Source organism: Oncorhynchus nerka, linkage group LG24 (genome assembly GCF_034236695.1).
Source record: "Oncorhynchus nerka isolate Pitt River linkage group LG24, Oner_Uvic_2.0, whole genome shotgun sequence".
NCBI lineage: Eukaryota > Metazoa > Chordata > Actinopteri > Salmoniformes > Salmonidae > Oncorhynchus > Oncorhynchus nerka.
In genome coordinates this window covers 6,206,928-6,221,730 of record NC_088419.1, presented here as the reverse complement: position 1 = coordinate 6,221,730, position 14,803 = coordinate 6,206,928, and the positions used below count along the sequence as shown (strand labels likewise).

The window sequence follows — 14,803 nt, the reverse complement described above, 5'->3', positions numbered from 1 at the left end:
TATAGGTGTACCTACCGTAGGAGTCCCCTCGAAGCCTACCTAGCCTATTGACTATGTACATACCCAGCGTGCGACAGAGCTGCAGGAGTTAAGACTATCTATCTATCTATCTATCTATCTATCTATCTATCTATCTATCTATCTATCTATCTATCTATCTATCAGACCAAACTGTCAGCAGCCCTCCCTGACAGCTGCGGCGCTGTGGAGAAATCCGAGGTGTAAGAGGGAGCTCTTCAGCGGAGCTGCAGCTGTCGCTCGTGTTTTATTCGGCTTGTAGCCATGGCTCGGTTCGCTGCCTTACTGCTTTTACCTGTTCTCATTGAATCGGTATTTTCTATTTCTTTCTTTCTACCTGTAAATTCAAGAAAATGTCTACGGGAAGAGATTCACAAAGACGTGCTCGTCACGGGGGAGTATGATATCAACGACGAGCCCAACACTAAAACCAACCTGAAGGTGAGTTTGATGATGTTTGGGTAATACCGACGTTGCTCGGCTAAGCTAGTTAGCTGCTAACTGTTAGCATTGAAGGCCCAAAACGTAGTTCGGTCATATTATTTCCCGATGAGAAGTAACGTTATCACAACGAAATGCAATACGTGGATATGATAACCTCAACGCCCTGTTATCTGTGTGTATTTGCTTCCAATAGCGGATAAATTATGTTAAAGTCTTGTTCACAACTGTTGTTAGTTTGTAGCTAACTCTGGTTAGCTTTGCTAGCTAACTTTAGCCTGATTGGGCCTGTGCCACATCCTTCCTGGTTCTTACCCTGTGAAAATGTGTTTGTTGACATTAAATAGGTAGGATTGTACATTTCTCAAACCAAGTTCATGAAGTATTACATGTGTAAAGGAATTGGGAAGACATGTGCAGATCAGAGCTAAGTGTTATTGTGTTGCTAACCCCATTTTTAATGTTTTTAGTGTCAGTTGAGTTGGTGAACATTCATTCAGGATGTTACACGTCAGTCTTAACTCCCCCCCCATCAACCACTCTGTGATACGTGTAACCTGCTAGCTAGGCTAGCTATGTTAGCACGCTGTAGATTTATCATGTGGATGTCAGCACAGGGAACGCAGGATTTAAAATAGGTATATCATTTGCCGCGGCTTTTGTGGAGCGATGGGTAACGATGCTTCGTGGGTGACTGTTGTTGATGTGTGCAGAGGTTCGAGCCCGGGTAATGGGCGAGGGTACGGTCTAAAGTTATATGGTTACATTTAGCACATTATATTGTGTGTTGAGTTCTTTTCATTACACGTCATTTAAGTAAACACAACATTGCCCACAGCGACTGCCATGATACAGCACCTGTCATAACGTGTGATGTATCTCTCTTAACTTTTTTTTTATTCGTGTCATTTTGTTATTGTCACCTGTTTTTAGATCACAGACTCATCGGGACACATCCTCTACTCGAAGGAAGATGCAACGAAAGGGAAGTTTGCCTTCACGACAGAGGATTATGACATGTTTGAAGTGTGCTTTGAGAGCAAGTCACCAATGGGTAAGTCAGTCTACGTCCCAAAACGGCTCCCTATTTAAGTGCACTACTTTTGACCAGAGAGCCTATGAGATAGATAGTGTGTATAGTTTTTCTTCTGTGTTACGGAGAGTGATGGGTACTCCTTCACCTAGATGTTTGCAAAGAGCAGGCACTGCTCAATGTAATTGATAGTTTCTAACTGCATTATGCCATCCACAAGTAGTCTTGTGACAAATTGTTAACAAGTGAGTAGCTAGCCTGAATACCAGTCTGAGTTATAATTCCACTCCTTGCCACTCTTTGTAATGCTATGCATTTGGGAAAGTATTCAGACCCCTTGACTGTTTCAAAATTATTCTAAAATTGATTAAATATTTTTTTCCTTATCAGTATCCCATAATGACAAAGCGAAAAACAGTTATTTTTTATTATATTTTTTGCAAATATATACAAATAAGAAATAGCTTATTTACATAAGTATTCAGACCCTTTGCTTTGAGACTCGAAATTGAGCTCAGGTGCATCCTGTTTCCATTGATCATCCTTGATGTTTCTACAACTTGGAGTCCACCTGTGGTAAATTCAATTGATTGGACATGATTTGGAAAGGCACACACCTGTCTATACAAGGTCCCACAGTTGACAGTTCATGTCACAGCAAAAAAAAACTATCCATGAGGTAGAAGGAATTGTCCGTAGAGCTCAGAGACAGGATTGTGTCGAGGCACAGATCTGGGAAAGGGTACCAAAATATTTCTGCAGCATTGTAGGTCCCTAAGAACACAGTGTCCTCCATCATTCTTAAATGGAAGAAGTTTGGAACCACCAAGACTCTTCCTAGAGGTGGTCACATGGCCAAACTGCGCAATTGGGGGAGAAGGGCCTTGGTCAGGGAGGTGACCAAGAACCCGATGGTCACCCTGACAGAGCTCTTTAGTTCCTCTGTGGAGATGGGAGAACCTTCCAGAAGGACAACCATCTCTGCAGCACTCCACCAATCAGGCCTTTATGGTTGAGTGGCCAGTCGGAAGCCACTCCTCAGTAAAAGGCACATGACAGTCTGCTTGGAGTTGGTCAAAAGGCAGCTAAAGACTCTCAGACCATGAGAAACAAGATTCTCTGGTCTGATAAAACCAAGATTGAACTCTTTGGCCTGAATTCCAAGTGTCACATTTTGAGGAAACCTTGCACCATCCCTACAGTGACGCATGGTGATGGCAGCATCATGCTGTGGGGATGTTTTTCAGTGGCAGGGACTGGGAGACTAGTCAGGATCGAGGGAAATATGAACAAAGTACAGTGAGACCCTTGATGAAAACATGCTCCAGAGCGCTCAGGACCTCAGACTGGGGTGACAGTTCACCTTCCAACAGGACAACTACTCTAAGAACACAGCCAAGACACCACAGGAGTGGCTTCGGGACAAGTCTCTGAATGTCGTTGAGTGGCCCAGCCAGAGCCCGGACTTGAACCCGATTTGAACATGTCTGGAGAGACCTGAAAATAGCTCTGCAAGCAACACTCCACATCCAACCTGGCGTGAGAAGATCTGCAGAGAACAATGGGAGAAACTCTCCAAATACATGTGTACCAAGCTTGTAGCTTCGTACCCATGAAAACTCGAGACTGTAATCACTGCCAAAGGTGCTTCAACAAAGTACTGAGAAAGGGGTCTGAATAATTATGTAAATGTGATGTTTAACCTGTTTTTGCTTAATCCTTTATAGGGTATTGTGTGTAGATTGATGAGGGGGGAAAAAACAATATAATACATTTTAGAAAAAGGCTGTAACGTAACAAAATGTGGAAAATATCAAGGGGTCTGAATACTTTCTGAAGGCACTGTACATGGACTGAAATGTTAGCAAAACAGGTTATAGATTTCAGACCTTTGATGCGGCCAAGAAGTCAATGGAACTTGACCCAAACAATGGAAATGCCATGGAAACGCTTGTGGGAAAGATCTTCCCGGATCTTCTCATTGCCTCCCTGAAAAATTTGCCTACATTTAGGCTTTTGTTTATATGTGTATTCCACACTGTTGAGGTAAAAAATGAAGAGTATAATGCTTGTATAGATGTCAACCCCCCCCCCCCCAATACATGCTCATGTCATCGTTACCAATCAACTGTAAATAAAAATCGACTGAGTACCACCACCGATTTCCGTATGCTAGCTATGCTAACCAGCTTATACGAATGGGAGTTAGCATTTAGCAGTCACTTCTTCTAAACCTTAAAAAAAGGTAATAGTTGTAAATATTATGCAGAGAAAACAGCCAAATATATCCAAATCTGACTTTAGTAACCCCATTGTGGGGGCCTTTAACAATATGTAAATCATGACAGATTTGATAAATCCACATGTTTTTGATCATATTTGTTGAATGTGCGCCAATCCGGCATCCTCCTTCTGTCTCCCCGCGGTCTGTGTTCCATTGACCTCTCTACCACATCTATAGGCTGGCCAGCACATGCTACATTTGGTTCTGGGTTCTGAGATGACACCGCCCCGCCCCTCCCCCAAGGAACACTGCTGTTTTCTTAGCCCTTTACTCTCGGGGGAATTGGCCTCTATGGATAGGGCTAAATTGAGATGTTTCTGAAAATACATAATACATAACCATGGTAGCAATTGAAAAAAAAAAGAAACATTTAGGATATTATGGGAAACGTATTAAACCAAATGTCTTGTCAGGTGAACTGACAACACTGAATGCAAACATTACACTGTTGATTTTATGTGCATTTGACATTTTCTGTACTTTTCACCGCATTTGTTGATAACGGAAATATTCTGGATACATTCAGTAACTAAATAATATTCTTGGGAAATGTGGAGTAGGTGCAACATAAGACGACAAAAAAAGGACACGGTTTGAGTGAGAAGACAAACTGGTGTCTCCAAGTGGCCCCACTCATCTCTCCAGTGTACACAGTTCCTAAGTCATTTCAATGCACTTTTATGACTCAAAGAAGAGTCTTCAACTATACGTTTTTTATTTAGCCTCTCCTTGCTGAGTCGTCGAGGAACTAGAGCAAGGACACTTGTAGTTGTATTGTTTGTGCCTCTCCTCGCTGAGTCGTCGAGGAACTAGAGCAAGGACACTTGTAGTTGTTTTGTTTGGGACACAACCCAGCGTCCCCACAACTGTCATTTAGGCAACCCTAAAACAGACCATTTATACATCACCAATCAGGGTCAGGTGGGCATCATTTGAAAGCTTCTTCTATGGCCAACATGACTAGCTCAGTTATAGAACATATTACAGTGTTGGGCTTTCACCTGTAATTCAGGGAAACAGATCATCCCATTGGTGCCCATAGAAAGGAGTCCTGAGAGGATTCAGGTGTGTGTGACACGACAAAACAGGCTCATTGTGTTCAGAACAACCCAGAGTATGACACCGTGTCACCATGCACAGCTAACATAGTGATTATAAACGTTGACACTGTATATGACATGAGATTCATTATTTGGAAAATATAACGTGCAAGAAACTAGTGGATTGGGAAATCATCTAGAGCAGGGTTAACTTTCAGTAGCTGAACAATGCATTTCAACATATCCCATTTCTATCCGAGTGAAACACAACATTGCGTCCTGCTGAACGCGCTCCACGTGACTGGAACGAGTCCTGACAACTGGTGTTATTGCTTGCTGTCATTGAACGAGCCGAGTTAAAGCCTTTGCATGGAAATGTACTGAATAAAGGTGTATGTTCTGTCACCCAGGAACTGGGAGAGTCCCCGACCAGCTGGTTAATCTGGACATGAAGCACGGCGTAGAGGCCAAGAACTACGAGGAGGTGAGTAGTGACGAAGTCTTTCATTTGACCAGGGGGCGGTGCTCCCTCGGCTGTCTCCTGAAGTTCCCAATCACTGTATCCCCTATACTCTATCCCCTATTCTGTATCCCCTATACTCTATCCCCTATACTCTATCCCCTATACTCTATCCCCTATACTGTATCCCCTATACTGTATCCCCTATACTGTATCCCCTATACTGTATCCCCTATACTCTATCCCCTATTCTGTATCCCCTATTCTGTATCCCCTATTCTGTATCCCCTATTCTGTATCCCCTATTCTGTATCCCCTATTCTGTATCCCCTATACTGTATCCCCTATACTGTATCCCCTATACTCTATCCCCTATACTCTATCCCCTATTCTCTATCCCCTATTCTCTATCCCCTATTCTATATCCCCTATTCTCTATCCCCTATTCTGTATCCCCTATTCTGTATCCCCTATTCTGTATCCCCTATTCTGTATCCCCTATACTGTGATCGTGGACTTCAGGAGACAGCCGAGGGAGTGTAATTTGGGTATCACACAATGCGTGTGCTGGACAAGCTGCTGGTACCGTGTGTGTGTTATCATATCTTGGGTTGTATTGAGAATCTAATACTGATCTGAGCTCGAGGCTCGTGAAGGGGGATGCCTTAACAGACACCAGCTACTGGTGAGTACTCTACAGTACAACATGCCTGTGCGGGTGAGTACTCTACAGTACAACATGCCTGTGCGGGTGAGTACTCTACAGTACAACATGCCTGTGCGGGTGAGTACTCTACAGTACAACATGCCTGTGCGGGTGAGTACTCTACAGTACAACATGCCTGTGCGGGTGAGTACTCTACAGTACAACATGCCTGTGCGGGTGAGTACTCTACAGTACAACATGCCTGTGCGGGTGAGTACTCTACAGTACAACATGCCTGTGCGGGTGAGTACTCTACAGTACAACATGCCTGTGCGGGTGAGTACTCTACAGTACAACATGCCTGTGCGGGTGAGTACTCTACAGTACAACATGCCTGTGCGGGTGAGTACTCTACAGTACAACATGCCTGTGCGGGTGAGTACTCTACAGTACAACATGCCTGTGCGGGTGAGTACTCTACAGTACAACATGCCTGTGCGGGTGAGTACTCTACAGTACAACATGCCTGTGCGGGTGAGTACTCTACAGTACAACATGCCTGTGCGGGTGAGTACTCTACAGTACAACATGCCTGTGCGGGTGAGTACTCTACAGTACAACATGCCTGTGCGGGTGAGTACTCTACAGTACAACATGCCTGTGTGGGTGAGTACTCTACATGTTACTGTACCCCCCCTCTGGAGCCTAGGTTACTGTAGCCCCCCTCTGGAGCCCTAGGTTACTGTAGCCCCCTCTGGAGCCTAGGTTACTGTAGCCCCCCCCCTGGAGCTTAGGTTACTGTAGCCCCCCTGGAGCCTAGGTTACTGTAGCCCCCCTCTGGAGCCTAGGTTACTGTAGCCCCCCTCTGGAGCCTAGGTTACTGTAGCCCCCCTCTGGAGCCTAGGTTACTGTAGCCCCCTCTGGAGCCTAGGTTACTGTAGGCCCCCTCTGGAGCCTAGGTTACTGTAGGCCCCCCTCTGGAGCCTAGGTTACTGTAGACCCCTCTCTGGAGCCTAGGTTACTGTAGACTCCCTCTCTGGAGCCTAGGTTACTGTAGACCCCCTCTGGAGCCTAGGTTACTGTAGCCCCCCTCTGGAGCCTAGGTTACTGTAGCCCCCCTCTGGAGCCTAGGTTACTGTAGCCCCCCTGGAGCCTAGGTTACTGTAGCCCCCCTGGAGCCTAGGTTACCCCTCTCTGGAGCCTAGGTTACAGTAGCTAAAGACCTTCAAAGCTCCTCCATAGGAGCCGTTCCTCTGTAGGTATAATTCAGATAATACATGTCATCACAAGATGTCCAGCGCTTCAAGCCTCCTCCTCCACCCTCTCTCACTCTCACTGCATCTGAGCTATAGCTGCTGTATCTGAAAGCCTCCTCCTCCACCCTCTCTCACTCTCACTGCATCTGAGCTATAGCTGCTGTATCTGAAAGCCTCCTCCTCTACCCTCTCTCACTCTCACTGCATCTGAGCTATAGCTGCTGTATCTGAAAGCCTCCTCCTCTACCCTCTCTCACTCTCACTGCATCTGAGCTATAGCTGCTGTATCTGAAAGCCTCCTCCTCCACCCTCTCTCACTCTCACTGCATCTGAGCTATAGCTGCTGTATCTGAAAGCCTCCTCCTCCACCCTCTCTCACTCTCACTGCATCTGAGCTATAGCTGCTGTATCTGAAAGCCTCCTCCTCCACCCTCTCTCACTCTCACTGCATCTGAGCTATAGCTGCTGTATCTGAAAGCCTCCTCCTCCACCCTCTCTCACTCTCACTGCATCTGAGCTATAGCTGCTGTATCTGAAAGCCTCCTCCTCCACCCTCTCTCACTCTCACTGCATCTGAGCTATAGCTGCTGTATCTGAAAGCCTCCTCCTCCACCCTCTCTCACTCTCACTGCATCTGAGCTATAGCTGCTGTATCTGAAAGCCTCCTCCTCCACCCTCTCTCACTCTCACTGCATCTGAGCTATAGCTGCTGTATCTGAAAGCCTCCTCCTCCACCCTCTCTCACTCTCACTGCATCTGAGCTATAGCTGCTGTATCTGAAAGCCTCCTCCTCCACCCTCTCTCACTCTCACTGCATCTGAGCTATAGCTGCTGTATCTGAAAGCCTCCTCCTCCACCCTCTCTCACTCTCACTGCATCTGAGCTATAGCTGCTGTATCTGAAAGCCTCCACCTCCACCCTCTCTCACTCTCACTGCATCTGAGCTATAGCTGCTGTATCTGAAAGCCTCCTCCTCCACCCTCTCTCACTCTCACTGCATCTGAGCTATAGCTGCTGTATCTGAAAGCCTCCATCTCTACCCTCTCTCACTCTCACTGCATCTGAGCTATAGCTGCTGTATCTGAAAGCCTCCTCCTCCACCCTCTCTACACACCCTAAAAATGTCAGTTGCACCTCGCACCCAACACTGACTGGCAGCACAGTATGTTAGCCTTCCATTATGATTAAAATACTATTTGCTTTTAATGACTTTCCAAAAGAGATGAAATTGTTTACCCACTCCACAGCAAGCTTCTCTAGCAGCACTCACTCCACAGCAAGCTTCTCTAGCAGCACTCACTCCACAGCAAGCTTCTCTAGCAGCACTCACTCCACAGCAAGCTTCTCTAGCAGCACTCACTCCACAGCAAGCTTCTCTAGCAGCACTCACTCCACAGCAAGCTTCTCTAGCAGCACTCACTCCACAGCAAGCTTCTCTAGCAGCACTCACTCCACAGCAAGATTCTCCAGCTATAAATATAATATGAGGTTTAAAGAGGAACAGAAAGGAATGATATAAACCAGTACTTTCTTGTGGTTCGACCCGGTTCAGAACTTTATTTTGCTGGTCGGAACAGAACACAAATAATAACGGTTCTGTTCAGAACGAAACGATTTCCAACATCTGCTAATCATATCACATCCCTTTTTTTAAGTTGTAGCATGTGTGACCAGATTCTCTGCTTGGGAATCAAAACGTTTGCTAAACTAAAGCAGGAGGAAGGGTAGAGCGTTCTACATACCAGACAGATTAGTTCAACAGGAACACAAACTGTTCTCTGCTGCGGTCTGGCAGTACTGCTGAGTAGCTCAAGAGCGACCCCAACTGGACAAACTGGGTCACAGCACAGTCCAAGCTTCTATTGAATAATATAATACAAAATATATGCCATTTAACAGACACTTTATTCCGATGTGATTTACAGTTATGCATGCATACATTTTTACATATGGTTGATCCCAGGAATCAAACCCACTTTCCAGGCATTGTAAGTGCCATGCTCTACCAACTGAACTACAGAAGACCACTCGCATTTCTCAAACTTTTAAAACAATTTAATGTATTTGTTCCTGTCCATCAAACATCCAATCCAATAAACACCTACTGACATGGGGATGGATTGTGGCGCTGCGTTGTTTGATTTTGTTGTTGTTGTCTCTCGTCCAATCAGATCGCCAAGGTGGAGAAGCTGAAACCCCTGGAGGTGGAGCTAAGGCGGCTGGAGGACCTATCGGAGTCCATCGTCAACGACTTTGCCTACATGAAGAGGAGAGAGGAGGAGATGAGGGATACCAACGGTAAGAAGAGCACTTGTACCGATAAAGTAGTACCACAATGTATTCTAACCTGATCCTAACTCGGTAAAGGATTGTGCAACTCAAATTTAAACACAAACCTCCCCATTTGTTGTCAATACATGCATGATTCTTGTGGAACTTGCTGTCACATTTCTCGAGTTATGTATTGGCCCACTAATGCTTAGTCTAAGCTCATTTAAAAAAAAAATCTTAAAAGAAAAAATGTATCACTCATTCACCTACGCATCTAACAAGTTACAATTGATATAGTGTGTATAACAAAAGTCTCAAAGTTTACAAATAAATACTAATGAATATAATTGGAGGAGAAATGAAAGGAAACCAAACAAGCCTCTTCTGTAATGTTAGTATATTTCTCACTCTGTTCTCCTTCTTCCAGAGTCCACCAACACACGTGTCCTGTACTTCAGCATCTTCTCTATGTGCTGTCTGATCGGCTTGGCCACCTGGCAGGTCTTCTACCTGCGACGTTTCTTCAAGGCAAAGAAGCTCATCGAGTAGAGAGGCATCACCACTCCGCCCAGGGAGAGCAGCCAAATGCTCCCGATCAATCTCCACCATCTTCGGACTAACGTCATCAAAACTAGCGCTGTGACTGGAGGAGATGGAGACCCGCGTACTGTCGAGAGACAAAAAAAGAAGGAATAAATCCAAAACCTGAGGCAAAACGGGAATAATTGTAGTCCTTTATTGGACAGTGTGCCAGTCTCGATCTCTTCCAGTGTTCTTGTTTCGACCCTTACACACCTGGAACCACCACTATTCAGTAGTAAGGACAGCCTCCTAGAATTCATATTTGTGTGTTTTTAAATGCCAACATATTTCCTTGAGTGCTCTACATTATTATTTTTTTGCTTACCAGAGCCCCCATAGGGCTCCTGGGTTCCCCCCCATAGGGCTCCTGGTTTCCCCCCCATAGGGCTCCTGGTTTCCCCCCCATAGGGCTCCTGGTTCCCCCCCCATAGGGCTCCTGGTTCCCCCCCCATAGGGCTCCTGGGTTCCCCCCCATAGGGCTCCTGGTTCCCCCCCATAGGGCTCCTGGGTTCCCCCATAGGGCTCCTGGTTTCCCCCCATAGGGCTCCTGGTTTCCCCCATAGGGCTCCTGGTTCCCCCCCATAGGGCTCCTGGTTCCCCCCATAGGGCTCCTGGTTTCCCCCATAGGGCTCCTGGTTCCCCCATAGGGCTCCTGGTTCCCCCCCAGGGCTCCTGGGTTCCCCCCATAGGGCTCCTGGTTTCCCCCATAGGGCTCCTGGTTTCCCCCATAGGGCTCCTGGTTCCCCCCTCCTGGTTTTCCCCCATAGGGCTCCTGGTTTTCCCCCATAGGGCTCCTGGTTCCCCCCCATAGGGCTCCTGGTTCCCCCCCCATAGGGCTCCTGGTTTCCCCCCATAGGGCTCCTGGTTTCCCCCATAGGGCTCCTGGTTTCCCCCCATAGGGCTCCTGGTTTCCCCCCCATAGGGCTCCTGGTTTCCCCCATAGGGCTCCTGGTTTCCCCCATAGGGCTCCTGGTTTCCCCCATAGGGCTCCTGGTTTCCCCCATAGGGCTCCTGGTTCCCCCCATAGGGCTCCTGGTTCCCCCCATAGGGCTCCTGGTTCCCCCATAGGGCTCCTGGGTTCCCCCCATAGGGCTCCTGGTTCTAGGGCTCCTGGGTTCCCCCATAGGGCTCCTGGGTTCCCCCCCATAGGGCTCCTGGTTTCCCCATAGGGCTCCTGGTTTCCCCCATAGGGCTCCTGGTTTCCCCCATAGGGCTCCTGGTTCCCCCCCCATATGGCTCCTGGTTTCCCCCCATATGGCTCCTGTTTCCCCGTAGGGCTCGTTGTCCCCCCCTGGCAAATGTAGTGCGCTGTATAGGGAGTAAGATGGTGTTTTGGACTTACCCTATAATGACAACATGAAGGATTCAGGGTTGTGGTGCTGAGAGAGCACCGAGGGTAGCTTCTTCTCTGGATGCCATGTACACCTGGGACTCATTCAGGGGAGTGAAACATTAAAAAACCAATGTAGAATATACACAGATTTCAAGTCCAGGAGTGAAACGTGCATGTCTGTTCAATCTGCAATTTGTTCTGAAATGTATTATCATCCTGCTGAATAAGCACCTGATGCTTTTGTTGATTTTAATTTGACATTTTTAACGTGTATAGTTTGATCTGGAGTTTTATTTTGTTGGGATGAATGGATGCACCCTTGAGAAAGGTCTATTCCCCCTTTTATATCGTTGTATAAAATCTTTGCCATGCCAAGCGACCTGTAGGATCTGGGGTTCAGCCTCAAATGGCAACCTATTCCCTATAAGACTAGGGTACCGTTTGGGGAAAGACGATATTCTTGGGGACCCTTTTTTTTATTGTTTTTTTTTTTTTAAACTGAAGGCCTCTATGAACGACAGGTGGAATGTGTTATAACTCAGAATAGAAACCATGGCGACCACTGAACTTTTATGCTTTTGTCAGTTAATTAATTTGCATACATGTTTGGTAGCTACATTTGAGTGTCTTTAGCTTGTTTTGATTGTAAATGCAGGGCATGTATTGGGGGGGGGGGGGTTTAATAAGTTCAGGGAAAGAGTAGCTATCTCTCAAATGGAACCCTATTCCCTATATAGGCCTAGTGCACTAATTTTGACCAGTAGTACTGCACTATATAGGGAATAGGGTGCCATTTGAACCATATTCCCTATATAGGCCTAGTGCACTACTTTTGACCAAGGTAGTACTGCACTATATAGGCCCAGTGCACTAATTTTGACCAGGGTAGTACTGCACTATATAGGGAATAGGGTGCCATTTGAACCATATTCCCTATATAGGCCCAGTGCACTAATTTTGACCAGGGTAGTACTGCACTATATAGGGAATAGGGTGCCATTTGAACCATATTCCCTATATAGGCCTAGTGCACTACTTTTGACCAGGGTAGTACTGCACTATATAGGGTGGCATTTGAGATGCAGACAATATAATCTTGAAAACTAGGTCATTTTATAGCGGAACCATGGCACGCTTTTAAGTTGTTTTTAAAAGATGTACAAAAGATAACAGCCACATATCTATGTACTTTTCCATCTGAATAGGTTATAAGACGAGTAGAGCTGCAGGGCCTTTTGGGAAATGATGTATCTTCTTCTTTGGAGACCCATTGAATCTACACCAACCATCCAAGATCCATCCAGCTTTCTTTTGGAGATAATTCTGGGGTTTGGGCTACGTGAGGATTTGGGGTTGGTTTAAAATGTTTTTATTTTATTTATTTTTAAAAATCTCTCATTGGTGCAATTTTCACATGTATGTGGTATATTTCCACAACTCTTAATACAGAATTCAAAACAGATCATCAAAAAGCCCGTTTCAAAACTAAGCACATTTTCAATTGACTAAGTACAACAGTCACTTTTTTTTTTTTTACACCAATTTTAATCCGTGTTTCATCACATTGCAATACATGTTCATATAGAGTCATTGCTTTTCTCAATGCTCACATTACTTTAGGTATGATTCTCTTTTAAGACGTTTAACTATTACATATTCCAACTGCTCTTTATCAGTGATCACTTAAACCTATGGAACGTTTGATTAAACCTACGGAACGTTTGATTAAACCCATGGAACGTTTGATTAAACCCATGGAACGTTTGATTAAACCCACGGAACGTTTGATTAAACCCATGGAACGTTTGATTAAACCCATGGAACGTTTGATTAAACCCATGGAACGTTTGATTAAACCCATGGAACGTTTGGTGAATGGATCGATTTGACATTTTGTCTAGTACAGATTTTGAGAACTAAATAATGACAATGGATGTCTGTAGAAACGTAAGTATGATCTATGTATTACTATTATTATTTTACTTCACAGTAAGTAAAACAAATCTGATATTGACAAAACCAGACATGTACTATATGTTACAAATTAAAAAGTGTATTGGTCGCGTACACAGATTAGCGGATGTTACAGCAGGCGCAGCGAAATGCTTGTGTTTCTAGCTCCTGCATTGCAGTAATACAATACCAATACGCAAATAATCCAGAAAGTCCTTAACAATAAATAAATGCTTCACTAAAATAGCATTGGGTAGTACGGTACTGTAAAATAGTCAATTTACATAGCAGACACCAAAGTGACAACAATCCACTTTTTGGTATGTGATCCCAGTAGGAATGGAACCCACACCTCTGGTGTTGCTAGTGCCATGCTCTTATGAACTGAGACGCATACAGAACCACTACAATACATTAAGTACAATTACAGGTGGAAGATCTGCGAACCACCACCCTCGAGGCCATGGATGACTCATGCAATGACGTCAATCCAGACCAATATCAGGCCAGGTGCATGAACAATTAGGATATTTCCTGTGATTTCGATGAGAACCTACGGCCAAATGCTCCAGACAGGTTTGATGCAATCTAACGCCTTAAACTTTTCTTTCATTTCATTACCTTGTGAAAGATGTCTTCAATGATCAGACATGGGATAGAAGTTATTGACATTTCAAGTTCAGTTCATTTTAATGGGTAGTGCAAGTGTATTGCCGAATGTGAAACAGTGTCATGTACTGTAATTTACACTACTGGAGCATACTACATTCAAAGAGCAAATTGAAACGTATTTTAAAAGTGTTTTTGTGCTTTTGGATTAATTGGTTAAAATAACTAAATTAAGGAGATGTCATTAGGTTGTGTTTTGGTGATTAAACCAATGTTCTTATTTCACAGTAAACTTATATTTAGGATTAATGGTTGTGTAGTGAACGATGTCTACAAACCAAATAAATTAATATGGAAAGGATTTGAATGTAAGACTGGCTGCATTACAAGTGTTACCAGTTTGGAGTTTGTCCTAAGAGATGAGAAAATTCACATATTTGTGAAAATGGCACCAAATCGTAAAAAAACAAAAACACAACAAAAAACGAAAACCATGTGGGATACACACATTTTTAACAGTGAACATTTGCAATGTTTTCAATCAATGATCAATGATTTCTATATTGATTGATATCAATTTGTAAAGGTTTGTGTTTGGGCTTTTATTCAATAAAATATTGGATGGATGTACAAATTGTGTTGCTTGTAGATTTGAATAACCTCTAAGGGAGGGACACCACATGGTCAATCATATGTCTATATTATCATTGGAAATAGGTTTAATGTTTCACTTTAGATCATTTTATTATTCTATTTCACCTTTATTTAACCAGGTAGGCCAGTTGAGAACACCTTTCTTTAACCAGGTAGGCTAGTTGAGAACACCTTTATTTAACCAGGTAGGCCAGTTGAGAACACCTTTATTTAACCAGGTAGG

General features: G+C 44.6%; 1 protein-coding gene across 1 annotated transcript; it reads left to right on the top strand.

Moving 5' to 3' along the window:
- The first annotated feature begins 257 nt into the window (after window positions 1-257).
- Window positions 258-10,165, top strand: LOC115116794 (transmembrane emp24 domain-containing protein 10-like). The gene is made up of 5 exons (XM_029645272.2): window positions 258-459; window positions 1,393-1,513; window positions 5,227-5,300; window positions 9,350-9,476; window positions 9,877-10,165. The coding sequence occupies exons 1-5, from the start codon at window positions 283-285 to the stop codon at window positions 9,996-9,998; spliced, it is 621 nt and encodes a 206-aa protein (XP_029501132.1). The 5' UTR covers window positions 258-282; the 3' UTR covers window positions 9,999-10,165.
- The last annotated feature ends 4,638 nt before the right edge of the window (window positions 10,166-14,803 follow it).

What these genes read in the sequence shown, in the direction of transcription:
- LOC115116794 (XM_029645272.2), top strand. Translation starts at nt 283, where the DNA reads ATGGCTCGGTTCGCTGCCTTACTGCTTTTACCTGTTCTCATTGAATCG. An exon ending in ACACTAAAACCAACCTGAAG is followed by an intron (nt 460 to 1,392) that starts GTGAGTTTGATG and finishes ACCTGTTTTTAG; the next exon opens with ATCACAGACTCATCGGGACA. An exon ending in AGGCCAAGAACTACGAGGAG is followed by an intron (nt 5,301 to 9,349) that starts GTGAGTAGTGAC and finishes TCGTCCAATCAG; the next exon opens with ATCGCCAAGGTGGAGAAGCT.